The following is a 27,782-nucleotide window of genomic DNA, read 5'->3' on the forward strand; positions in this document are numbered from 1 at the left end:
CTCCGGATGCCCCCCCTGTCTTCTTTATTAGCTCTATTTCCAGGGGGGGCTTCTTCTTCCGCTCTCCGGGGGTCTTCTTCCACTCTCCGGGGGGGGTTTCTTCTTCCGCTCTCTGGGGGGGGGCTTCTCCGCTCTCCGGGGGGCTTCTTCCATCTTCTCCCCTCTTCCGCTGTTGACTCGGCGAACCCCGGTTCTTCTCCAGCTGTCCGGTGCCTTCTTCTTCAGCGCTGGCTGCCTGCTATGTTTGTGTGTTAGCTCAATTAGTAACAGGCAGCCGGCGCGGTCTTCTGTGACGTCAGGGTCTTCTGTTCTTCTCCCCTCTTCCGATGTTGACTCGTCGCCTGTTGTCGCTGTAATGATGGAAGCGCGCCTTGCATCCCATTTATATAGGCATCACCGTCCCATCATGCTCCGGCAGGTACCCACGAGGTGGGTGCACGTGGGTAGGCACCCACCACGTGGGTACCTACCGGAGCATGATGGGACGGTGATGCCTATATAAATGTGATGCAAGGCGCGCTTCCATCATTACAGCGACAACAGGCGACGAGTCAACATCGGAAGAGGGGAGAAGAACAGAAGACCCTGACGTCACAGAAGACCGCGCCGGCTGCCTGTTACTAATTGAGCTAACACACAAACATAGCAGGCAGCCAGCGCTGAAGAAGAAGGCACCGGACAGCTGGAGAAGAACCGGGGTTCGCCGAGTCAACAGCGGAAGAGGGGAGAAGATGGAAGAAGCCCCCCGGAGAGCGGAGAAGCCCCCCCCTGGAGAGCGGAAGAAGAAACCCCCCCCCCCCGGAGAGTGGAAAAAGATCCCCGGAGAGCGGAAGAAGACCCCCCGAGAGTGGGAGAAGACCCCCGGAGAGTGGAAAAAGACCCCCGGAGAGTGGAAGAAGAAGCCCCCCCTGGAAATAGAGCTAATAAAGAAGACAGGGGGGGCATCCGGAGCAGAATAATAAATTATTTTAAAAAGCCTTGTGTTGTGTGTTTACTAACTTTTACTTTTTGCCTCCAGGTGAATGGATAGGGGTACGATGTACCCCATATCCATTCACTTAGGGTGGGGGGCCGGTATCTGGGGGCCCCCTTATTAAAGGGGACTCCCAGATTCCGATAAGCCCCCGCCCGCAGACCCCGACAACCAACGGCAAGGGTTGTCGGGAAGAGGTCCTGTCCTCATCAACATGGGGACAGGGTGCTCTGGGGTGGGGGGGCCCGCAGTGCGCCCCCCTGCCCCAGAGCACCCAACCCCCCCATGTTGAGGGCATGCGGCCTGGCACGGCTCAGGAGGGGGGGGCGCTCGCTCGTCCCCACTCCCTTCCTGACCGGCCGGGTAGCGTGCTTTGGATACGGGTCTGGTATGGATTGTAGGGGGACCCCCTACGTCAATTTTTCGGCGTGGGGGGGGTCTCCTTACAACCCATACCAGACCTAAGGGCCTGGTATGCTCCTGGGGGGGGAACCCATGCCGGTTTTTTCTTTGAAAATTGGCATGGAGTTCTCCCTCTCAGGAATGCATGCCGAGCGACGCTGTCATTTTTTTTTATAATTATTTGTTTTCCCGGCGCGTCTTTTTTTTTTCACCCGTCGCAACTTTAGTGTCCCGTCGAAATTCTCAAAGCCGCCCGGCGTTAATTACGTTCGCGCGCTGCACGTCGGGAAAATGACGTCACACGCATGCGCAGTACGGCCGGCGCGGGAGCGCGCCTCATTTAAATTTTAAACGCCCCCAGGAGAGGAGGACCGCCTTACGACGGCGGCACTTAAGTTACACGGCCTGAAATTTCTAGGTAAGTGCTTTGACGATCGGGCACTTAGGTAGAAATTTTAAGTCAGTGTAACTTAACTGCTGAAATTTAAGTTAGGCAGGTTTTTTGAGAATTTGGCCCTATGTTTTTTTTCATGCCGAAAAATGATCATAAGTGTCTGCTTATAGTTTTGTCTTTTTTTTCCCTCATAAATGATTTGTACTCAGACTTTCCCAATATACAATAGAACTACTAAATAATTCATTAATATCTACCCAATTATCAGTGTTCACTTCTACATGATTAATAGATGAAGCTGTCCCAGGTTGTATACATGGGCTGGAATTGAAGGATTAATCGGATTCAAAGGTACTGAATAGAATTCCAGCCTGAAATCAATGGCTATTCCCATTAGTCTGCGGCCATTGTATTACAAGGCTGAAGGTGGGGGGGATTCAACAGGCTCACCTAGCACTGGATATATTAAACTATTCTTACAAAACTACAACGTATACAAATATGTTTGGCAGATGAGCAGAGAACAATGGAGCCTGGATTTATAGCAGGCTCCATTCACCTGACTACCAACCCCTTCTACACACAAATACCGAATGGAGGAGAACAATCAGGAGATTATTATTGTAGCAAAACTAGGAACTCCGTCCACAAATAGGAGCATTGGATTCTAATTAGATGAATAATGTGTTTTCATCAATTATGTCAGCGTTTACCACAGGATAAATATACAAAGTGAGCCTTAGATAGATAGATAGATAGATAGATAGATAGATAGATAGATAGATAGATAGATAGATAGATAGATAGATAGATAGATAGATAGATAGATAGATAGATAGATAGAGATAGTAAATATTCTATTTTTCAATATCATATCTGCTCATTAATGAAAGGACTCTTGGCAATTGCAACATTCTCTGGTAGGGAAGAGTGGAGTTCCTTATGTTGTAATAATGTAATAAAGATAACACAATCACAATGATTTAACACGTGTTGCATGCAGTCATTGAGTAAAATACATCAATAATCAAATATTCTAATAGCCGGAAATTGTACTTTTCTACAATTCAGTTGGGTAATGTGCTTCCCTTCATTGAAATGGGTTTGGATTATTAATCATCATTTAATAAAAAAAAACGGAGCCAGCATATTTTACATATAACAGGAAATAATTGAATAGATACAGATAGATAGATAGATAGATAGATAGATAGATAGATAGATAGATAGATAGATAGATAGATAGATACTGATAGATATATTTTGCTTACTGTTAATGTTACTTTTCTTAGAATTATTTATATTATATTTATGTAATAAGGGCAATGTTCTAATTTCATAATTTTAGATAGATAGAATAAAATTAGACAGAAATATAGGTAAATTAATAGAATGAATGAATAGATAGATAGATAGATAGATAGATAGATAGATAGATAGATAGATAGAATGGACACCTATGAATAGATAGATAGATAGATAGATAGATAGATAGATAGATAGATAGATAGATAGATAGATAGATAGAATGGACACCTATGAATAGATAGATAGATAGATAGATAGATAGATAGATAGATAGATAGATAGAATGGACACCTATGAATAGATAGATAGATAGATAGATAGATAGATAGAATGGACACCTATGAATAGATAGATAGATAGATAGATAGATAGATAGATAGATAGATACTTTTCTTAGAATTCTTTATATCATATTTATGTAATAAGGGCAATGTTCTAATTTCATAATTTTAGATAGATAGAATAAAATTTATAAACCATTGTTTGTTATATATGCTTTACCCATATACTATTTTCTGTACAATCTTGAATCTGCTTCAATAAACCTTGGATTGTGAAAAAAAAAAAGAATACAATTAGGCAGAAATATGGATAAATTAATAAAATGAATCAAAATGGATAGATAGATAGATAGATAGATAGATAGATAGATAGATAGATAGATAGATAGATACTGATATACATATTTTGCTTACTGGAAAATGTACTTTTCTTAGAATTCTTTATATCATATTTATGTAATAAGGGCAATGTTCTAATTTCATAATTTTAAATAGATAGATAGATAGAATACAATTAGACAGAAAGATAGGTAAATTGTATATTTACCTATGTATAAGGAAGGATAGATAGATAGATAGATAGATAGATAGATAGATAGATAGATAGATAGATAGATAGATAGATAGATAGAATAAAAATAGACAGAAAGATAGATAAATTAAATAGAATGAATTACAAGGAATGGATAGCTAGATATATAGATAGGTAGATAGATATATAGATAGGTAGATAGATATATAGATAGATAGATAGATAGATAGATAGATAGATAGATAGATAGATAGATAGATAGATAGATAGACAGATAAATATATCAGTAGAATAAATTAATAAGGAAGGATAGATAGATAGATAGATAGATAGATAGATAGATAGATAGATAGATAGATAGATAGATAGATAGAATAAAAATAGACAGAAAGATAGATAAATTAAATAGAATGAATTAAAAGGAATGGATAGCTAGATATATAGATAGGTAGATAGATATATAGATAGGTAGATAGATATATAGATAGATAGATAGATAGATAGATAGATAGATACTTTTCTTAGAATTCGTTATATCATATTTATGTAATATGGGCAATATTCTGATTTCATAATTTTAGATAGAATAAAATTAGACAGAAATATACATAAATTAATAAAATTAATTAAAATGGATAGATAGATAGATAGATAGATAGATAGATAGATAGATAGAATGGACAAATATGAATAGATAGATAGATAGATAGATAGATAGATAGATAGATAGATAGATAGATAGAATAAAAATAGACAGAAAGATAGATAATTTACTAGAATGAATTAATGAGGATCGATAGATAAATTAATAGAATGAATTAAAAGGGATAGATAGATGAATAGATAGATAGATAGATAGATATATAGATAGATTATAGACAGATAGATAGATAGATAGATAGATAGATAGATAGATAGATTATAGACAGATAAATAAATAAATAAACTAGATAGATAGAGATAATGGATGATCAAGATAGATAGAATAACATAGAAAGATAGATAATAGATTAATAGAATAAATGAATAAGGATAGATACAATCCAGCCATATTGGGGGCTGTAATGAAATTCTACAACACTCTCTTAATGGTATTACAGATCTCACACTAGACACCAAATCAATATACAAATGACACAATAAATGTACAGAATGGATTATCCATCCAGCATGACTGTCTGTGTACTGGGTGACTTTATTGTGAAGCTGTTGGTATAGACTCCGTCCATTGCCCCGATGCCACCCACAGAGTGGGGATTGTCCATCCTGTATGCAGATTGCAGTGGGCAGAGTCAATGTCTTTGTCAGGTCAGAGGTGACTCGGGGCCTGTCCTCTCCCTCTCTGATTAGTTGTGGCTCCATTTAATTAGCAGGGACTGCATGTGATTGGTGGTCCCAACCAGCCAGAGTTGGGATGACATCACTGCAATGATAACGTAAAGTTGTGGGAAAAAAAGAATGAACTGATCCATTCTACCAACCAAACCTAAAGAGACCCCAGACATTACTGATCACAGGATGGAGGAGGTGAGACTCAAACACTCCAAAAAGAAGTGTACAGACTATGAAGTCTATTCCGAAATCACTGCTGTGACATCAACCGCTGGTGAGAATCAAATTATCTATCTATCTATCTATCTATCTATCTATCTATCTATCTATCTATCTATCTATCTATAAGTTATCTTTATAAAACAATGAAATTATGGTATTGCCATTATTATATAATTATGATCTAAAGAATTCTAAGGAAAGTAAAATGTCCAGTAAGCACAAATATATATTAATGTAAAACGATCTATCTATCTATCTATCTATCTATCTATCTATCTATCTATCTATCTATCTATCTATCTATCTATCTTTTATCTCTATGAAATAAAGAAGTTAGAGCATTAATCTTGTTACATAACTATAATATAAAGAATTCTACGAAAAGTAAATTTTCCAGTAAGCAAAATCTATCTATCTATCAATCTATCTATATCCATTCTATCTATCTATCGATCTATCTATCTATTCTTCCGTATTAATTTGTTCTATTGATATATTTATCTGTCTATCTATATCCTTTCTATCTATCTATCTATCTATCTATCTATCTATCTATCTATCTATCTAATCTATTCCTTTTTTATTCATCATAATAATTTATCTATTTTTCTGTCTATTTTTATCCTATCTATCTATCTATCTATCTATCTATCTATCTATCTATCTATCTATCTATTTATTTATCTATCTATACTTATTAATTCATTCTATTAAATGATCTATCTTTCTGTCTATTTTTAATCTATCTATCTATTTATTCATAATTATCCATTCTTTCTTTCTTTGTATCTGTCTATATATCTATGTATCCTTATTTATTCATTCATTCTATTAATTTACCTATAATTCTGTCTAATTTTATTCTATCTATCTATCTAAAATTATGAAATTAGAACATTGGCCTTATTACATAAATATGATATAATACATTCTAAGAAAAGTAAATTAAAACGATCTATCTATCTATCTATCTATCTATCTATCTATCTATCTATCTATCTATCTATCTATCTATCGATCATATATCTCTATAAGATAAAGAAGTTAGAGCATTGATCTTATTACATAACTATAATATAAAGAATTGTAAGAAAAGTACATTTTCCAGTAAGCAAAATCTATCTATCTATTTTTATTCTATCTATTTATCTATCTATCTATGCTTATTTCTTTAAATCTATCTATCTATCTTTTAAAGTTATAAAATGATTAAATTAGAACTTTGTCCTTATTAAATAAATATGATATAAAGAATTCTAAAGTAAAATATATCAAACTTTCTTTTTTTTTATTCATTAAATCTATTTATCATTATTCATTAATTTTATCAATCTATCTATCAAACTATCTTTTTCTATTTTATCTATCTTCGTAAAATTATGAAATTAGAGAATTGTCCTTATTACATAAATATGATATAAAGAGTTCTAAGAAAGTTACATTTTCAAGGGAGCAAAATCTATCTATCTATCTATCTATCTATCTATCTATCTATCTATCTATCTATCTACCTATCTATCTATCTATCTATCTATGAGTTGTACATAATTATGATCTAAAGAATCCTAAGGAAAGTAAAATGTCCAGTAAGCACAAATATATATTAATGTAAAACTATCTATCTATCTATCTATCTATCTATCTATCTATCTATCTATCTATCTATCTATCTATCTATCTATCTATCTATCTATCTATCTATCATTTATCTCTATAGAATAAAGAAGTTAGAGCATTAATCTTGTTACATAACTTAAATGAAGAATTCTATGAAAAGTACATTTTCCAGTAAGCAAAATCTATCTATCTATCCATTCTATCTATCTATCTATCTATCTATCTATCTATCTATCTATCTATCTATCTATCTATCTATCTATCGATTCTTCCTTATTAATTTGTTCTATTGATATATTTATCTGTCTATCTATATCTATATCCTATCTATCTATCTATCCCTTTTTATTCATTATAATAATTTATCTATCTTTCTGTCTATTTTTATTCTATCTATCTATTTATTCATAGTTATCCATTCTTTCTTTCTTTGTATCTGTCTATATATTCATCTATCCTTATTTAGTTATTTATTTATTTATTTATTTATTTATTTATTCATTCATTCTATTAATTTATCTTTAATTCTGTCTAATTTTATTCTATCTATCTAAAATTATGAAATTAGAACATTGGCCTTATTACATAAATATGATATAATGCATTCTAAGAAAAGTAAATTAAAACTATCTATCTATCTATCTATCTATCTATCTATCTATCTATCTATCTATCTATCTATCATATACCTCTATAAAATAAAGAAGTTAGAGCATTGATCTTATTACATAACTATAATATAAAGAATTGTAAGAAAAGTAAATTTTACAGTAAGCAAAATCTATGGGCCAGATTCATGTAGATTTACGGCGGCGTATCGTATCCCGTTTACGTTACGCCGCCGCAAGTTTCCAGCCTAAGTGCTTGATTCACAAAGCACTTGCGTGTAAACTTTCGGCGGCGTAGCGTAAAGCTGCCCGGCGTTGCCCTGCCTAATTAAAATGGGGCGTGTATCATTTAAATTAGGCGCGTTCCCGCGCCGAACGTTCTGTGCATGCTCCGTTCGGAAATTTCCCGCCGTGCTTTGCGCGAAATTACGGCGCCGCAACGTGTTTTTTGAACGGCGACGTGCGTAACGTACTTTCGTATTCCCGGACGTCTTACGCAAAAAAAAAATTAAATTCGACGCGGGAACGACGGCCATACTTTAACATGGATGGTGTCATTTTACACCATCTAAATAGCACTCTTAACTTTACGACGGGAAAAACCGACGTAAGAGAATGCGACGAACGTGCGTACCTTCGTGGATCGCCGTAAACAGCTAATTTGCATACCCAACGCTGGAAAACGACGCAAACTCCACCCAGCGGCCGCCGGAGAATTACACCTACGATCCGAAGGCGTACGAAGCCGTACGCCTGTCAGATCTATGCCAAAAGCCGTCGTATCTTGGTTTGAGGATTCCAAATCAAGATACGACGCGGCAAATTTGAAAATACGCCGGCGTATCAGTAGATACGCCGTCGTATTTCTGCTGTGAATCTGGCCCTATCTATCTATTTTTATTCTATTTATCTATCTATCTATCTATCTATCTATCTATCTATCTATCTATCTATCTATCTATCTATCTATCCTTATTCCTTAAATCTATCTATCTATCTTTTAAAGTTATAAAATGATTAAATTAGAACTTTGCCCTTATTAAATAAATATGATATAAAGAATTCTAAGAAATTAAAAATTTCCAGTATGTAAAGTATCTATCTATCTATCTATCTATCTATCTTCATAAAATTATGAAATTACAAATGTTATAATATTACTATAATACAATTACGGCATTATAATAATTAATTTAAGGAATTGTAAAAATAATAAGAACCCTTTAGCTTCTAATAATACAAATATTTACAGAGAATACCCTGAGAATTTAGACACATTTTTATAGATGACTTCATGCAGGGTGGACAGAAGACGGGTGTTATGTAGCCATGAACTGTGTGACCATGGTAGGGTATTCCAGTCCTTGTATTCCTCCATAAGACATTGAGCATTGGCAGCACCTGTTGAAATGCTCAGTAGATACACTAGATTACCAAAAGTATTGGGACACCTGCCTTTACACGCACATATACTTTAATGGCATCCCAGTCTTAGTCCATAGGGTTCAATATTGAGTTGGCCCACCCTTTGCAGCTATAACAGCTTCAACTCTTCTGGGAAGGTCGTCCACAAGGTTTAGGAGTGTGTCTATGGGAATGTTTGACCATTCTTCCAGAAGTGCATTTGTGAGGTCAGGCACTGGTGTTGGATGAGAGGGCCTGGCTCCCATCTTCGCTCTAATTCATCCCCAATATTTTCTATCGGGTTGAAGTCAGGACTCTTGCAGGCCAGTCAAGATCCTCCACTCCAAACTTGCTCATCCATGTCTTTATGGACGGTGCATTGTGCACTGGTGCGCAGTTATGTTGGAACAGGAAGGGGCCATCCCCAAACTGTTCCCACAAAGATGGGAGCATGAAATTGTCCAAAGGTCCTGGTATGCTGACGTCTCAAGAGTTCCCTCCACTGGAACTAAGGGGCCAAACCCAACCCCACACCATAATCCCCCCTCCACCAAATGATTTGGACCAGTGCACAAAGCAAGGTCCATAAAGACATGGATGAGTGAGTTTGGGGTGGAGGAACTTGACTGGCTTGCACAGAGTCCTGATCTCATCCCGATAGAACACATTTTGAACAAATTAGGGCAGAGACTGTGAGTCATGCCTTCTCGTCCACATCAGTGCCTGACCTCACAAATTCTATTTTCAAACATTCTCATAGACACACTCCTAAACCTTGTGGATGGCTTTCCCAGAAGAGTTGAAGCTGTTATAGCCCAAATGGGTGGGCCAACTCAATATTGAACCTTACGGACTAAGACTGCAATGCCATTAAAGTTCATGTGCGTGTAAAGGCAGGCGTCCCAATACTTTTGGTATTATAGTGTATTGTTTAAAAAAAAGAAGCCATCTACTCTCCACACATTCATCACCATGCACCCAGCACACTCTGCATTTTGCCATAAGACAAGAATTAAAGTAGCTCCTCATTTTAATGTACTTTCTGTAGTTTATAATTGTGCTATGTTAGGATCTCTAAATATAACCTAATTTGAACAGTGTCTGATGCTAGCTGGGCTGCTGATGCCAATTTGTTGATCTCCTAATCCAGAATATTTACTAGATCAGCGTTTCCTAACCAAAGTTCCTTCAGGGGTTGCAAGGGGTTCCTTGAGCAATTTCTGCCTGATAGGTAACCATTGACATCGATGATCATTTCTTTCATTTTCTTTTCAATGATCATTTAATTACTCCCACTGACCCCAAATGTAAGGAACTTTCTTCCCACTGGCCATCATACTAATATACTATAAAGCAGTGGTCATCAACCCTGTCCTCAGGGCCCACGAACAGGCCAGGTTTGCAAGATAACTGAAATACGTTAAAAGTGATATCATTTGCTGCCAGTGTTGCCAACCTACCAGATTGAAATTTACTGGCACGACACCCGAAATTTACTGGCGCAGCCACGTTTTTACTGGCATTTCACAAAAGTTACTAAATTACATTTCTAGGTGCAAATGTCAGTATTTAGGCTACAAACAAGTACGCTAGGCAAATAGCAATGTGATTTAAGGTAGATATTAAAGCAGGGGTTCACCCAAAAAACACATTTTTAACATTAGATTGAGGCTAATTGTGGGAGGCACAATCGGGTGTTTTTTTTTTTAAATCAATGCAGTACATACCTTTTTAGAGATAGATGTTCTCCGCGGCTTCCGGGTATGGACTGCGTTTCTATTTGATTGACAGGCTTCCGACCGGCTTCCGACCGTCGCATACAGCGCGTCACGAGTTGCCGAAAGTAGCCGAACGTCGGTGCGCAGGCGCCGTATAGAGCCGCACCGACGTTCGGCTTCTTTCGGCAGTGCGTGACGCGCTGTATGCGACGGTCGGAAGCTGGTCGGAAGCCTGTCAATCAAATAGGAACGCCCAGTCCCGAAGATCATACCCGGAAGCCGCGGAGAACATCTATCTCTAAAAAGGTATGTACTGCATTGATTTTAAAAAAAAACACCTGATTGTGCTTCCCATAATTAGCCTCAATCTAATGTTAAAAATATTTTTTCGGGTGAACCCCCGCTTTAAGGAAAAAAAACATATTTTTGTTATTTTCGATATAATAAGGGCAAATTATTTAGTCACATCACCCCCTGCCTCCATCCCCCTCTGCGGTGCCACAATCTCCCCCTGCCTCAAATCTCCCTCTGCCTCCAATCTCCCCTGCCTCCAATCTCCCCCAGGCCCCCTGCCTCCATCATCCTCTGCCTCCATCCCCCTCTGCGGTGCCACCAACAACCCCTGTCTGCATCCCCCAACTAGGGTTGTCCAGATACCGATACCAGTATCGGTATCGGGAACGATACCGAGTATTTGCGGGAGTACTCGTACTCGCGCAAATACCCCCGATACCTAAATAGAATACTTCCCCCCCCTTTCCCCCCCCCGCTGCTGCCGCTGCGTCGCCCCGCCGCATCGAGGGACATGGCTAGAGGGACATTGCTGCATATGTGAGGGACATGGCTAGAGGGACATTGCTGCATATGTGAGGGACATGGCTGCATATGTGAGGGACATGGCTAGAGGGACATGGCTGCATATGTGAGGGACATGGCTAGAGGGACATTGCTGCATATGTGAGGGACATGGCTAGAGGGACATTGCTGCATATGTGAGGGACATGGCTGCATATGTGAGGGACATGGCTAGAGGGACATGGCTGCATATGTGAGGGACATGGCTAGAGGGACATTGCTGCATATGTGAGGGACATGGCTAGAGGGACATTGCTGCATATGTGAGGGACATGGCTAGAGGGACATTGCTGCATATGTGAGGGACATGGCTAGAGGGACATTGCTGCATATGTGAGGGACATGGCTAGAGGGACATTGCTGCATATGTGAGGGACATGGCTAGAGGGACATGGCTGCATATGTGGGGGACATGGCTGCATATGGGGGAGACATGGCTGCATTTGGGGACACATTTAAAAAAAGTATCGGTATTCGGTATCGGCGACTACTTGAAAAAAAGTATCGGTACTTGTACTCGGTCCTAAAAAAGTGGTATCGGGACAACCCTACCCCCAACCTCTGCGGTGCCACCATCCCCCTCTGCGGTGCCACCAACACCCCCTGCCTCCAATCTCCCCCTGCCTCCATTGCCCCCTGCCTCCACCCCCCTCTGTGGTGCCACCGCATCCACCATCACCCCCTGCCTCCAATCTCCATGCACAGTTCCACGCCGAACGGATCTCGGCTATTTTTACTGGCACATAGTAAATAGGAGTATACAAATGTACGAGTTTGTCCTGGTCCGCACGTGTGATGCCTCACTTTGTCGCCTGCGTTCCCAGCCTCGTTATACTCAGACTGGACATGATGACGAGCTGGCAATGGTCCTGCAGCCTCTATGCATTTCGCAACTTAATGCGTCCTCAGGAATACTAGACATACATGCAAAGATTTCTCTAACAGCCTACAGGCTAAGCAAGAAAAATCTAATAGATCTCTACATTAATACTAAACGTTGTAGATGGAATCTCTGCGACCTGGTATTGTATTCTGAGAGAAGGAGCTTCCACGGTTGCCTGAATACCCCAATTGTGATTGCATCTGATTGAACGTAGTTTGGCTGGCAAGTTTCCACCCGTCTCCTCCAACAGGGCATCCCATAGGTGGAATTTCAGCCAATTCAGTAGGAGTCAGGTAAAATTCCAGCTGTGGGACACGCTTAAAGGATACTGTCACCTTATTCACAAAAAATATCCTGGCAACCCCTCCAGATGCCACTGCAGAAAGCGGACATGATGCCTTATGCTGCTGGTGTAGTGGTTGGTACCTCGCAACACATGGCCCCAGAGTGAATATCCATCATAATGCTTGCAATGGCAAGCACTAGTTGGTCAGCGCAGATATGAGATTGTGCTGACGAACATGAAGAGCATATAAGTCCTGCATTGGACGTGAGGACAATGAGGGACAGTCCACTGCCAGAGCATGGGAGAGCCCTGCCTGCCGAATGGGTGGGGATCAGGTAAATAAAACAGTTTTTCCCATCCCCTAGACATAAACGAGCACTGAACCCTTGCAGTAAGAGAGGGTTATTTGCTTTTCCTGGATTTGGCCTTCGGTAACCCTCAGGAGCCATTTAAAACCACCTTCATTTCATTTTTTCCATTAACCCCAGATGCATTCTGCCTAAATGAAAACCCTGAATTTCGCTCATCTGTACTCAATAAACATGAGGGGCAAGTGTCATAAGAGCTGGTACTCCTACCAAGAAGAGTAATGCTGGCCATACACAAAAAAATCGGGCAAAAAACTGTCGTTTTTCGAACAAATAATGGGCACAAAATCGATAATCGTTGGGACGTTTTTGAGCCGAAAAAACTTAGGACAAGTTTGGAAATTTTCTGCCGAACGAACGATAAATCGGAAGGTTAATGTGTTTACCGTCCGAACTTTCTGCACTAGGTATATGTAAAAAAGACGAACCAATTTTTTTTTTATTTATGTCCACTGAATGATTTATCGGTCATTACATGATGGCATTATCGTTTGCGCTCACGACCGTTCGTTTTTCGAAAGTTTGTTCGGACGATTTTTCGGATTTTCCGGAGTGTATGGCCAGCATAAAAAGAGTAAAAGTAAATACAATTATGGTTAGGCTGTAAACTGTAACTGCCAGTGTTGGTGTTTGATTGGTTGCTGGTCAACAGTTATTAGGCATGTGCAATTTTATAAGTTACGAATACGTTTTCCGTCAATTTTCGTTATTTTAGTTGATTCGTTAACATAGGAATGAACGAACGGTTTAGATCAATTAATAACGAATAATGATATTTTCAAAATAACGAATATGAAAAACAACGAAGATACGAAAGAAGAAAGAAACGAAAACATAGAAACAACGAAAATACCGAACCCAAAAAAAATAATAAATTACGAAAAACAAAATGAACGAAAATGCAAACTTACTAATATTCGAAGACCAAAAAGAAAACAACCGAAATGCCGAACAAAGAATAAAAAACGAAAATCAAAACTAACGAAAAATAAATTACGAATCTTCAGGAAAACGGAAATGAAAACAACGAAAATATGAAATAATGTAAATTAGCTTTCGTTAGTACTGAAATATTTCTGGACATTGACCAATAGCCACTGAGCGCTGTCCCTTTCCTCTGAAGAGGTTTGTTCCTTCCCCTTCCCCCAATGAGCTTCTTTCTCATTACCTCCTGGCTCCTTGTGTCTTTTTCTGTGTTAGACTGCAGTGCATCTAATTTCTAGATTTGTATTTGTAATATCTGACATATTTTAGTTTTCTTCTACGTCAGACTTCATTCTAGACAGGGTGTGTGTGCTAACTAAGACAGTCAAGTCAATCACAGTAAAGTACGAATTACAAAATTACGACGAGTAGTGTGTCGAATAAACGTAAAATTTATTCTAACAGAATTACGAATGCAATAAAATCTACAAAAGTACGTTTTTACAATCAAAGGAAATTAGACACGAAAATACAAATGATCATAAAGCAACGAAAATATATTTCTTACGAAAATACGAACGCGGCATGATGGAAAATATAATATAAATACGAATAGCAAAACAACGAAAATTAAACCAACGTAAAAACGAAGAAACAAATAAAATCATTTTAAAAATACGAACATGGCAGAATACAAAATATAACGAAAATACGAATCTCGATTCAACGAAAAATAAACTAACAGAAAAAAACCGAAACGGAAAAAAGAGTGTTACGAAAATACTAAAGAGTACGAATACGATAACCAACGTCTTACGAAATTACGACTCGTTACGAATCACGATAAACGAACAGAAATAAACGAAAATTTTTGCTGTGCACATGTCTAACAGTTATATCAGTTTTTTCAAAAAGTCTACCTATAATGGCATACATTTCAGTAGTTCCGAAACCTAATAAGGATCCGGGAAAGGTTGACAATTACTGGCCCATCTCGCTTATTGACAATGATCTTAAACTGTTTATGAAAGTTTTGGCCAACAGATTGTCATGCGTCATTAGTTCTTGTGTTCATAAGGTGGGTATAATTCCCGGGTCGCCAGGGACCGGATCAGATCAGGAGAGCAGTGGATATTATTTCCCTACTCCGGTCGGTTGTTCTGGGGGTCCCCCTCAGGAGGGCCTTCTCTTGTCGGTTAATATTCAGAAGGCATGTGACTAGGTCTCTTGGACATATATGTTTCAGGTCTTGGAGTCATGGGGCTTTGGCCCACTGTTCTTGCGAATCATGGGTACTCTATTCTCTAAACCACAAGCTAAGATCAGACTGATGAGACATTATTCCGACCCCATTGCTATTAAACGGGGCTCACGTCAGGGGTGCCCGTTATCCCCATTGCTATACGCTATTTCAATAGAAACAGTAGCTATAGCTATTTGGGATGAGCCGAATATTAAAGGAGAGTCTTGCGGATCGCGTGTACACAAGTGTGCGCTATTCGTGGACGATATGTTGTTGTTTTTAACTTCTCCCCTTACCTCGATTCCAAATATACTCTGATATATACGTGATTTGGGTAGGGTATCTGGGCTCAGGGTAAACGAGACAAAGTCTGCCATGAACATTAATATTCCTTCATCTTTGTATTCGCGCCTTTCCTTTCCAATGGCATGCAGATGTTCTTCCATATCTGGGAGTTAGTCTTTCTCCCTCTTACGCATTGTTATATGTGGCTAATTATCTTTCCTCTTAACTAAACTAAACTCCTTAATTTGTTTTGGTCCCTGCCAGTTGCTGTGTCCAGGATGTATTTTCTGTGCTTTAGAACCAAAGTGCTGAACTTTATCTGGGGTTCCAAGTGTCCTAGATTGGCTCACACCAGGGGGGTTTAACCTCCCTGGCGGTATGATTCTTTCAGAAAAAACATGCTGAAAGCGGTACCATTATTTGCAAGGAAATTTGGCGTTTTATATTGTAGGTCTGTAATTTTTTGAAATAACTCACTTAAATCTGACCAAACAAGATTCTAATAGGCATCCCGGGTATGACATTTTTTAAAAACAAAATTATAAATTATAATATAATAAATAATTATAAATAATTATAACAAATAATAATATAATTATAATAAAAATTATTCAATAATGTAATCAAATCAAAATCACTGAAATTTGCTCAGTTGCAGAATTGTCGCGGTCATTATTATTTTTTTTTTATGACGAATTTCCCCACAAATCGCTATCGCACAATTCTGCAAGTGATTATAATTTATTATCGCTGTTTTCTAGCTGATCTAAAACTATTTTTGACATAAAGGGACACTTTTGGTTGCTATGGACAATCTACAGTTTGCAGGGAGAAAGAAACGTTTTTATTATATAAAATGACATGCATGACACAGGACAGACCACTAGGGACAGGGGGGGTGTGTTTTTTACATACAGTACTGTAATCTATAAGATTACAGTATACTGTATGTAAAGTGTTTGTTTACTTTTTTGAATTTGGCGCCGTTCTCCTTCCCCGTGCGTCGTAACGTCGCAGGGAACGGAGATCGGCGGCACAGGAGGACGCTGTGTGAATCGAGCGAGGTCCCGCTCGCTCACACAGCGCGGTGGCATCGCTGGATCTAGGGACAAGGTAAGTAAACCAAGCCTGTGGATCTAGCGAGGCAAGCCCGAGTCTGACTCGGGGTTACCGCTCGCAGCAGGAAAATCTAACCCCGAGTCAGACTCGGGAATACCGCCAGGCAGGTTAAGTGTTCCTGATTTCTACATGTATTACAAGGCAGCACAATTTATGCAATTGTCTATTGTTTATTCTCGCCACTTGAGACCAGACTGGGTACAATTAGGCCGCATACACACGATCAGTCTAAACCGATGAAAACGGACTGTTTTATCGGTCCAAACCGACCGTGTGTGGGCCCCATCGGTCAGTTATCCTTCGGTTTAAAAATTTAGAACTTGCTTTAAAATTTCACCGATGGGCACCTAACCGATAGGTCAAAACCGATGGTTAGTAAGCAAAAGCATCGGTTAAAAACCCACGCATGCTCAGAATCAAGTCGACGCATGCTTGGAAGCATTGAACTTTATTTTTCTCTGCACGTCGTCGTGTTTTACGTCACCGCGTTGGACTCGATCGTTTTTTTAACTGATGGTTTGTAGGCACATCAGACCATCAGTCAGCTTCATCGGTTAACCAATGAGAACGGTCCTTCAGTCCGTTCTCATCGGATGGACCGATCGTGTGTACAGGGCTTTAGAGCGGCAGGCCGTTTTGTCTTATACAATTGATTACTTGCTATAATGTCCCCTTAAGGATAGACCCCTGATACAGTCACCTACATTGTTAAATTCTTTGGCTCTATGGGATCGCTTAAAAGGATCACTAAAGGATTTTTTTTTTTAGCTAAATAGCTTCCTTTACCTTACTGCAGTACTGGTTTCATGTTCTCATTGTTCGTTTTTGCTTTGAAGTTGCTGTAATTCTGCTCTGATCTCCACACTTCCTGCTTGTCTGGCTCCTTATGAAAAATCTCATGGCAGCTTTTCACTGTGGTCCAAGCTGTGTGTCTAAAACTCCTCAGAACCAATCAGATTCATTTTAAAAACAAAACACTGCCCTGGATTTGTTTGTTTTTGTTCTGTGGGTCTCTTTACTTCACAGAAACATGAAACCAGTTTAAAAACGAAAGTGAAACTGCAGGCACATTATATGATTGAATTTAATCTGTTTTTTAAAAGGAATCAGTTAACTTTTATGTCTCTATACCCTGTAAACAGTCATTTCAGCAAAAAAAAATGTTTTCCTTTAGTGACCCTTTAAGGCACAATCCTCTGCTGATTTCAAAATATTACCCTTTGGGACACATATTTCATAATCCTGGTTTTCCTCCAGGTATGGATATTAGGGCATTTAAATGGTGGACAGACAAAGATCTGTACCGTATAGGAGCCTTTTTTACACATCGCGGGCCTTTCACATTGTCATCAGTCTTATGCCCCGTACACAAGAGCGGAATTTACGTCGGAAAAAAGTTGGGTGGTTTTTCCGACGGGATTCCGCTCAAGCTTAGCTTGTATACCCACGGTCACACAAAAGTTCTCTAAACTTTCGAGCGTTAAGAACGCGGTGACGTGCAACAGTACGACAAGGCGAGAAAAAGAAGTTCAATGCTTCCGAGCATGTGTCGAATTGTTTCTTTTTATGATCTATCTGGCCCTCCAGAGAACCCCTCCCCCAGTGACAGCTTACAAAGAATGGTGTACCAATGACCAGGGTACAAGAGGTGGTTTTTCTATGGTGTACGAGTCTCTGCTCAACCCAGGTTAAGAAACAGCCATACATGATGGCTTGGGAAAGGGACCTTAATGCCGAGGTTGATCTGGATTCCTGGTCATCCAGACTTCATGTCTAATATAAGGGGGTCCTAAATGTTTCACTGATAGAAGCTAGTCTTAAAGTTCTAACCAGATGATATTTGGTTCCTGCTTGCCTAGCCAGAGTGTATGCTATGACTCCCGCAGAATGTTTCCAAAATGTCTTAAAGATGAATTGTTCCAATTGTATCTTCTCTTTATTTCCAGATATTCATAACTCATTTCCCAATAGCCCTGGTGTGAACAACACCATCTTATTGTCATCGACCAAACACGCTCCACCTCATTATCCCACCCCAACCAGACGACGACATCGCACCACATTCAGCCAAGAACAGTTGGAGCACCTGGAGGTGGCGTTCAGCAAGAATCACTATCCGGATATCTACTGCCGGGAGGAACTGGCCAAGATCACCAAGCTCAATGAAGCCCGGATACAGGTGAGATTGTTAACATTGGGGTAGATCCAGCAAGCAATTACGCCTGCGTATCCATAGATACGCAGCGTAATTGCTAAGTAGCGCCGACGTATCTACTTTCTGTATTCAGAAAGCTAGATACGCTGACTGTAGCCTAAGATACAACTGGCATAAGTCTCTTATGCCGTCATATCTTAGGGTGCATTCTGACGCTGGCCGCTAGGTGGCGCACCCGTAGTTGTCAGCGTAGAGTATGCAAATTGCATACTAACGCCGATTCACAAACGTACGCACGGCCGGCGCTCGTTTTTTACGTTGTTTGCGTACGTCGTTTTCGCCGTAAGGCTGCTCCTGCTATTAGGAGGCGCAGCCAATGGTAAGTATGAACGTTGTTCCCGTGTCGCGATTTTCAAAATTTGCGTCGTTTGCGTAACTCGTTCGTGAATGGCGCTGGACGCCATTTACGTTCACGTCGAAGTCAATGACGTCCTTGCGACGTCATTTACCGCAATGCACGTCGGGAAATTTTCCCGACGGAGCATGCGCAGTACGTTCGGCGCGGGAACGCGCCTAATTTAAATGATCCACGCCCCCTATGGGATCATTTAAATTACGCCGGCCCCTTTTACGAAACGCCGCCGCAAATTACGGAGCAAATGCTTCGTGAATGCAGCGTAGCTCAAGTAATTTACGGAGGCGTAGCGTAAAAACGATACGCTGCGCCGCCGTATCAGTGCGCGCCCCTACCTGAATCTGGGCCAGTGTGGTTAATGACACTTTACTGTGGTGACACTGCTAATTATAATGGCAAGCTATTACTTACAAAGTAAAAAACGAATCTGTTCCATCAGTTGTTTCAAATGCAGTCTTCCATTCCACAATTTAAAGAGGAGTCCCTGGCTACTCCAAGAAAGTTAAAAGTCAGCAGCTACAAATACTGTAGCTGCTGACTTTTAATATAAGAACACTTTCCTGTCCAAAGATCCAGCGATGTCCTCACCCAAACAGATTCTTCCATTGGCTTCAGGTGCAGGCACCAGCGTCTCTAGTAAGGGAAACAGGAGAAGAAGCCTTGCGGCTTCACAGCCCGTTTCCTACTGCACATGCGCAAGCTGTGCTGCACCTTGTGAATGGTCCTTCTGGGACCTGTGATGTCCCAGAAAACTGCAGAGGAAACAGGGGGTGGGGGGATAAGATTTAGATCACCATGGCTATCTGAGACAGACGTGGGAGCAGGTACTTGTCAAAACCAGGTACGCGTCCCCCGAAAAGTGGCAAACGTGGCAGTGGAGGGGGGAAAAAGGGTGCGAACAAGTGGAGCTTCCCCTTTTGGGCAGAGCTCCACTTTAAGAAGCCTAGGAAACAGAGCGGTTTATGGAGGCGAAACTTTGTGGGAATCAGTGCTAAAAATATGCACTGTCACTGTATTAAACAGGGTTAAGCAACTGGAGCGATCAAAGGGTTAAAGTGATTGTAAAGGTTTATTTTGTATTCTTTTAAAATAACAAATGTCATGCTTACCTCCATTGTGCAGTTTGTTTTGCACAGAGTGGCCCCTATCCTGCTGTCTCGGCTCCTCCCTGCAATAGCTAACCCCCCCCCCCCCCGAGAAGGGGGATTAGCTTGCGGGCGCGCTCCCTGTCATACACTCTGCGTCCAAAGACACAGAGGGGGTTATTTACGAAAGGCAAATCCACTTTGCACTGCAAGTGCACTTGGAAGTGCAGTCACTGTAGATCTGAGGGGGACATGTAAGGAAAATAAAAAACAGCATTTTAGCTTGCACATGATTAGATGTTAAAATCAGCAGAGCTTCCCCTCATTTCAGATCTTCCGCGACTGCACCTCCAGTGCACTTGTAGTGCAAAGTGGATTTGCCTTTCATAAATAACCCCCAGAGTGTATGACTCGGTCCCGCCCCCCCTGACGACTGTCATTGGATTTGATTGACAGCAACGGGAGCCAATGGCTGCGCTGCTATCAATCTATCCAATCAACGCAGAGACTCCGTGGAGAAGAGGATGCTGGGGACGCGCACAGCAGGGGAACGGGCTCAGGTAAGTAAAACGGGGGTGGGGGGCGCCATAACAGCGAGGTGTTTTTTCACCTTAATGCACCTAAAACACAAACCTTTACACCCCCTTTAAATGTGTGCCTAGACAGTGTTTTTTGTGTACTGTGTGTGGTTGTTTACTAAGGGATGTGATGGATTTTATTCCCTTTGCAGGAAGAATAAATCCACAACAGCCCTGCTGTCAGAACAAAACTCTGCCTTGTTTACATGTGCAGAGCTTTGTCCTGTGTGTCTTTCCCAATGATCAGCAGGTAGTGGTGGACACTGGACATCCATTCGCTGATCGGCTTCTGCTGCGACTAATCACAGCAGAAGCAGCGTGCCTCCTAGGCAGAAGTGCAGAATCACGTATATATATATGTGATTCTGCTGTAAACCTGCTATAGGGCAGTCGTTAAGTGGTTATATGAACCTCTCTAGTGGTCATGTTTCCTACCTCCGCTTCACTCTAGAGATGCAGTCCCTGTCAGTCTCTCGTGACGCTTCCAGGAGTGTTGGGTGCCTGTTTTTCCTGTTAGGCACCATGGTTCCATCCTCCAACCCCGATGTCACTACAAGATTCAGCAGTGATGTGAGATAGTTGGAGAGAGGAAACACGGCAGGTACAGAGGAGGGGAAGACAAGGGCAAGTGTTGGATTCGGATAAGACTGAAACGGTGGAGAGGTAGGAAACACTGGCCCCTGGCCCTGAGTTGTGGTTAAACACAGGAAACAGACAGAAAGTATCAACATATTGCACAAATATTGAAACTTTTCTCCAAATTACAGGTTTGGTTTCAGAATCGGAGGGCGAAACATCGCAAACATGAAAGAACGAATCAGAAGTCAATCACAGCAAGTGGTATGATTGCCTGCGGAAGCCTAATGCCTGGCATGTGCTCTGTGCCACCTGGATCTCGCCAGTACCAGTATCCTCACACCCTCAACCACATACCCCGCTTCACTTCTATGGCACCCCCAGGGTACCAGCCGACATCCTCCGTCAGTCAGTTCATGTGTACCAGCACACACCCCCATCTGCCCACTGGCACCCCACCTTCTCGCCAACATGATGACTGGTACAATTCACTGCGGTCTATCAATTCCCCAGGCACAGGATTATCGTCATCAATGTTAACCCTAACACCAATGACTGCTATAGACCCAACGACGCCCTGGAGTTAAAATGTCTTTCGTTTTATTCCTTTGGGAATATGTGTACATGATGTAAAATAAAGTAATGTAAAAATAGAGCTCCTGCAGTTTGGTTTGTGTTACATCCAATTATGTGTTTGCCTTTGCTGATACCTGGGATGGGTGAGAGGAAGTGAGCGGGCGGAGTCAGCCAAGCAGAGGGTGGAGACCGGGGCGGAGAGCAGAGCGCAGACCGGGGCGGAGAGCAGAGCGCAGACCGGGGCGGAGAGCAGAGCGCAGACCGGGGCGGAGAGCAGAGCGCAGACCGGGGCGGAGAGCAGAGCGCAGACCGGGGCGGAGAGCAGAGCGCAGACCGGGGCGGAGAGCAGAGCGCAGACCGGGGCGGAGAGCAGAGCGCAGACCGGGGCGGAGAGCAGAGCGAGTCCTTAGGTACGTAAGCTTGTAGGGGGCAGCCGCATCATCATCATCAGTGTGTGTCACCCATCAGTGCTCATCACTCAGTGCCAGGCAGCCAGTGCCACCTATCAGTGGCCAGCCATCAGTGTCTGCCACCTATCAGTGCCCAGCCAGTGTGTGTCACCTATCAGTGCTCATCACTCAGTGCCCAGCCATCAGTGCGTGCCACCTATCAGTACCCAGCCATCAGTGCGTGCCACCTATCAGTACCCAGCCATCAGTGCGTGCCACCTATCAGTACCCAGCCATCAGTGCGTGCCACCTATCAGTACCCAGCCATCAGTGCGTGCCACCCATCAGTGCGTGCCACCTATCAGTGCCCAGCCATCAGTGCGTGCCACCTATCAGTGCCCAGCCATCAGTGCGTGCCACGCCACCAGTGCCCAGCCATCAGTGTGTGCCCAGCCATCAGTGCGTGCCACACCATCATTGCCCAGCCATCAGTGCGTGCCACGCCATCAGTGCCCAGCCATCAGTGCGTGCCACGCCATCAGTGCCCAGCCATCAGTGCCCAGCCATCAGTGCGTGCCACGCCATCAGTGCCCAGCCATCAGTGCGTGCCACCTATCAGTGCCCAGCCATCAGTGCATGCCACCTATCAGTGCCCAGCCATCAGTGCATGCCACCTATCAGTGCCCAGCCATCAGTGCCAGCCAGTGCCCAGCCATCAGGGCGTGCCACCTATTAGTGCGTGCGTTTAAGGGATTTGAACAGTTGCGTCATTAGAAACCAGAGGAAAAAGCTTGTTCAGAACAGAGAGCTTCTAGAAGTCAATGAACATCGCCACTGCTGAAAGCACACACACTGCACCATGACAGTCTCCAGATAAACAGCAGGCTTAAAAATCCTTCTCCAGCCCACTGATAGGAGGTCGGAATTTTAATATGCTGGCATATGGCTGCTTGTTACTTTTAAAAAAAAGTTATGGCAAATTAAGGAAACTTTAAAAACCTGTATTTTTGGTTAGAGTACATCATGTTCTTGTATAAATTAAACCATTAAAAACAGCCACAGAATGTCCCAGCTGTGCAGCTACACACATAATACAGACCACAGGATCGCACAGAGCGGGAGACCACAATACTAGAAAAACACGTAGATTGCTAAAAGTTCACATTCAGAAGAAAAAATAAACCCGAGTCTTTATTCTAATGATTTAGCAAATTCTGCATAGTCAATGTATCCATCGTTATTCAAATCATCATCTTTGAGAACGTCATCTACCAAGGTGATCATTTCCTGCTCGTCTATTGCCTGCGCATGCTCCGCGCTCCCCTAAAAAAAACAAGAGAAAACACATTAGAGAGAGTTTCAGGTTGTCATCCATACAGACGTTTCACCCCCCAATACCTATGCGACAAACTAAAAGCTTACAACCCCAATCGCGTTCTGCGATCCTCCAACCAAAATGTACTCCAAATCCCCAAAACCAGATACAAGTCCAAAGGAGAAAGAAGATTCGCTGTCCTGGGCCCTCGACTTTGGAACACTTTACCAACCTCCATTCGGTTGGAGGAGAACCACTTGGCCTTTAGGAGAAAGATCAAAACCCACCTCTTCTGAGCTCTAGGGAGAAGTGCTCAAATAAGCGCCCAGAGGCGATTCAGTTCGCATGTGTAGCGCTATATAAATTTTTCACTCACTCACCCCATTCACTGCCACATCCAACTTTAGTTTTTCGTTTTGCACACATGCCAAATTGCGCTTTTTATTTAAGTTAACAGCCCATTATTACCTCTAATATACAACAGTAAAATTCCACTATTAACCACTTAAGCACCAGACAATTTTGCTGCTCAAAGACCGGGCCACTTTTTGCGATTCGGCACTGCGGCGCTTTAACTGACAATTGCGCGGTCGTGCGACGTGGCTCCCAAACTAAATTTACGTCCTTTTTTCCCACAAATAGAGCTTTCTTTTGGTGGTATTTGATCACCTCTGCGGTTTTTATTTTTTGGGCTATAAACAAAAATAGAGCGACAATTTAAAAAAAAAAATCTATATTATTTTTTACTTTTTGCTATAATAAATATCCCCCCAAAAAATATACAGTACAGACCAAAAGTTTGGACAAACCTTCTCATTCAAAGAGTTTTCTTTATTTTCATGACTATGAAAATTGTAGATTCACACTGAAGGCATCAAAACTATGAATGAACACATGTGGAATTATACATAACAAAAAAGTGTGAAACAACTGAAAATAGATTTCATATTCTAGGTTCTTCAAAGCAGCCACCTTTTGCATTGATTACGGCTTGGCACACTCTTGGCATTCTCTTGATGAGCTTCAAGAGGTAGTCACCTGGCGCAGCACCCCATCACTCTCCTTCTTGGTCAAATAGCCCTTACACAGCCTGGAGTTGTGTTTGGGGTCATTGTTCTGTTGAAAAATAAATGATGGTCCAACTAAACGCAAACCGGATGGAATAGCATGCCGCTGCAAGATGCTGTGGTAGCCATGCTGGTTCAGTATGCCTTCAATTTTGAATAAATCCCCAACAGTGTCACCAGCAAAGCACCCCCACACCATCACACCTCCTCCTCCATGCTTCACGGTGGGAACCAGGCATGTAGAGTCCATCCGTTCACCTTTTCTGCGTCGCACAAAGACACGGGGGTTGGAACCAAAGATCTCAAGTTTGGACTCATCAGACCAAAGCACAGATTTCCACTGGTCTAATGTCCATCCCTTGTGTTATTTACCCCAAACAAGTCTCTTCTGCTTGTTGCCTTTCTTTAGCAGTGGTTTCCTAGCAGATATTCTACCATGAAGGCCTGATTCACACAGTCTCCTCTTACCAGTTCTAGAGATGTGTCTGCTGCAAAAGGTGGCTACTTTGAAGAACCTAGAATATGAAATATATTTTCAGTTGTTTCACACTTTTTTGTTATGTATAATTCCACGTGTGTTAAAGCGGAGGTTCACCGGTAAATTGCTATTTTTACCCTTAGATGGATGCTCATTTAGTCTAGGGGAATCGGCTAGTTGTTTTAAAATCGAAGCAGTACTTACCTTTTTAGAGAGCGATCTACTCCGCCGCTTCCGGGTATGGGCGTTCCTTCTTGATTGACAGTCTTCCGACAGGCTTCCGAAAAGGCTTCCGACGGTCGCATCCATCGCGTCACGATTTTCCGAAAGTAGCCGAACGTCGGTGCGCAGGCGCAGTATAGAGCCGCACCGACGTTCGGCTTCTTTCGGCTACTCGTGACGTGATGGATGCGACCGCCGGAAGCCTTTCGGAAGACTGTCAATCAAGAAGGAACGCCCGCTCCCGGAGACCCATACCCGGAAGCGGCGGAGAAGATCGCCCTCTACAACGGTAAGTAATGCTCGGATTTTAAAACAACTAGCCGATTCCCCTAGACTAGATGAGCATCAATCTTGGGTAAAAAAACATTTATGGGTGAACTCCCGCTTTAATTCATAGTTTTGATGCCTTCAGTGTGAATCTACAATTTTCATAGTCATGAAAATAAAGAAAACTCTTTGAATGAGAAGGTGTCCAAACTTTTGGTCTGTACTAATATATATATATATATAAAAAAAATCTCTTCAGTTTAGGTCGATACGTATTCTACATATTTTGGTAAAAAAAAAAAAAAATGCAATGAACGTTTATTGATTGGTTTGCGCAAAATTTATAGCGTTTACAAAATAGGGGATAGATTTATGGCATTTTTATTAATATTTTTTTTTTTCGACTAATGGCGGTGATCAGCGATTTTTTTCATGACTTCGACATTATGGCGGACACATCAGACACTTTTGACACATTTTTGGGACCATTGTCATTTTCACAGCGAAAAGTGCTATAAAAATGCACCGATTACAGTGAAAATTACACTGGCATTGACCGGGTTAACCAGGAGGGGGCGCTGTAGGGGTTAAGTGTGTACTAAGGGAGTGTTCTTACTGTGGGGGGGCGTGGCTGTGCGTGACGTCACTGATCGTCGTTCCCTAACACAGGGAACAGACGATCACTGACAGCCACACTAGGAAGAACGGGGAAGGTTGGTTTACACTCACCTCTCCCCGTTCTTCCTCTCTGTGACCCGATCGCGGGACACCAGCGGCGATCGGGTCCCGCGGTCATGGAGGACATGAACGCCTCCGGCATGCTCGCGACCCACGGCTGGGCATCTTTAAGGGGACGTACCTGTACGTCCATGTGCCCAGCCGTACCATTCTGCCAACGTAAATAGTCGTGCGGCGGTCCCTAACCGGTTAACCAATGAAACCACCAAACTACTCATTCATTTCCTTGTCATCTCTCGCATTGACTACGTCACCTACCATCTCATAGGGCCTGTATAAACAAAACTTGGAGTGCCGCAAATTGCCCCGATGATCCTCAACTCTAACAGGTGCTGGATACACATTCGGAATAGCAATAGTATGAAGAAATCTAAGGGGCATCAGTCAGGATAGTAAAGGAACAGTTAAAAAGGCCTCCTCCTCTCTCTGGTCACGTCCTCTGACATGTTTCACCCCGGGGCTGGGAAAAACACATCAGCGGCAATGGCCAGAGAGGGGCCAAGGCTGAGGCAGTTTCACTGTTCTCTTACTATCACTACTCATGGGAGTGTGGTGTCCTTAGACTTCTTCATATCTCATAGGCCTACCTCTACATAGGCTATACCCCACCTCAGTCTACCATGAATGAAGCTGCCAGACTCTTACACCTTACCAAGCGCTCAGTTCCCGCTACCCCTCTCTGCCAATCCCTCCACTGGCTTCCAATGGCCCAATAAAAATTCTAAATGCCAACAACATACAAAGCCATTTACAACTCTGTCCTGAGCATAGGTGTGTGCAGCCTATTGCATTAGGGTGTGCACCCCAAATCTCAAGCACAAATGAATGCTGCCCACTGTCACAGAAAGGAAGCTGTGGTGGTGGGAGCATATTACGTTACACTCTAAATACTGGTGCAACATGCTCCTACTGTTGAACCTAGCCTTTAATATAATGGGGGCATTTACACTGGCCACTGGCATCCCCAACCACCCACCTGGTGCTGTCCCTGGATAATGCTAATGCACATCGGGTGAATAGGGTGTACCCAGGCACACCTGGCACACCCTGTGCGCACGCCTATGGTCCTGAGCTACATCATCAATCTTGTCTCCAAATATCACCCAAACCATTCTCTATCCTCCTCCCAAGATCTCCTGCTCTGTATCTTCCTTGTTTCCTCCCATG

General features: G+C 41.9%; 2 protein-coding genes across 2 annotated transcripts in view; one reads left to right on the plus strand and one right to left on the minus strand.

Moving 5' to 3' along the window:
- The first annotated feature begins 18,479 nt into the window (after positions 1-18,479).
- Positions 18,480-22,355, plus strand: LOC120935467 (homeobox protein prophet of Pit-1-like). Its single transcript, XM_040347522.1, has 2 exons — positions 18,480-18,933; positions 21,755-22,355. Exons 1-2 carry the CDS (start codon positions 18,628-18,630, stop codon positions 22,148-22,150), a joined length of 702 nt encoding a protein of 233 aa, XP_040203456.1. The 5' UTR covers positions 18,480-18,627; the 3' UTR covers positions 22,151-22,355.
- Positions 22,356-23,513: 1,158 nt separating this feature from the next.
- MCFD2 (multiple coagulation factor deficiency 2, ER cargo receptor complex subunit) overlaps positions 23,514-27,782 on the minus strand; it is a 35,776-nt gene continuing 31,507 nt past the window's right edge. The window contains exon 4 of the mRNA XM_040351570.1: positions 23,514-23,851. Coding sequence (XP_040207504.1) covers positions 23,720-23,851 — 132 coding nt within the window. The 3' untranslated portion in view covers positions 23,514-23,719. The remainder of the gene's footprint in view (positions 23,852-27,782) is intronic.

This window comes from Rana temporaria, chromosome 4, assembly GCF_905171775.1.
Source record: "Rana temporaria chromosome 4, aRanTem1.1, whole genome shotgun sequence".
Lineage (NCBI taxonomy): Eukaryota > Metazoa > Chordata > Amphibia > Anura > Ranidae > Rana > Rana temporaria.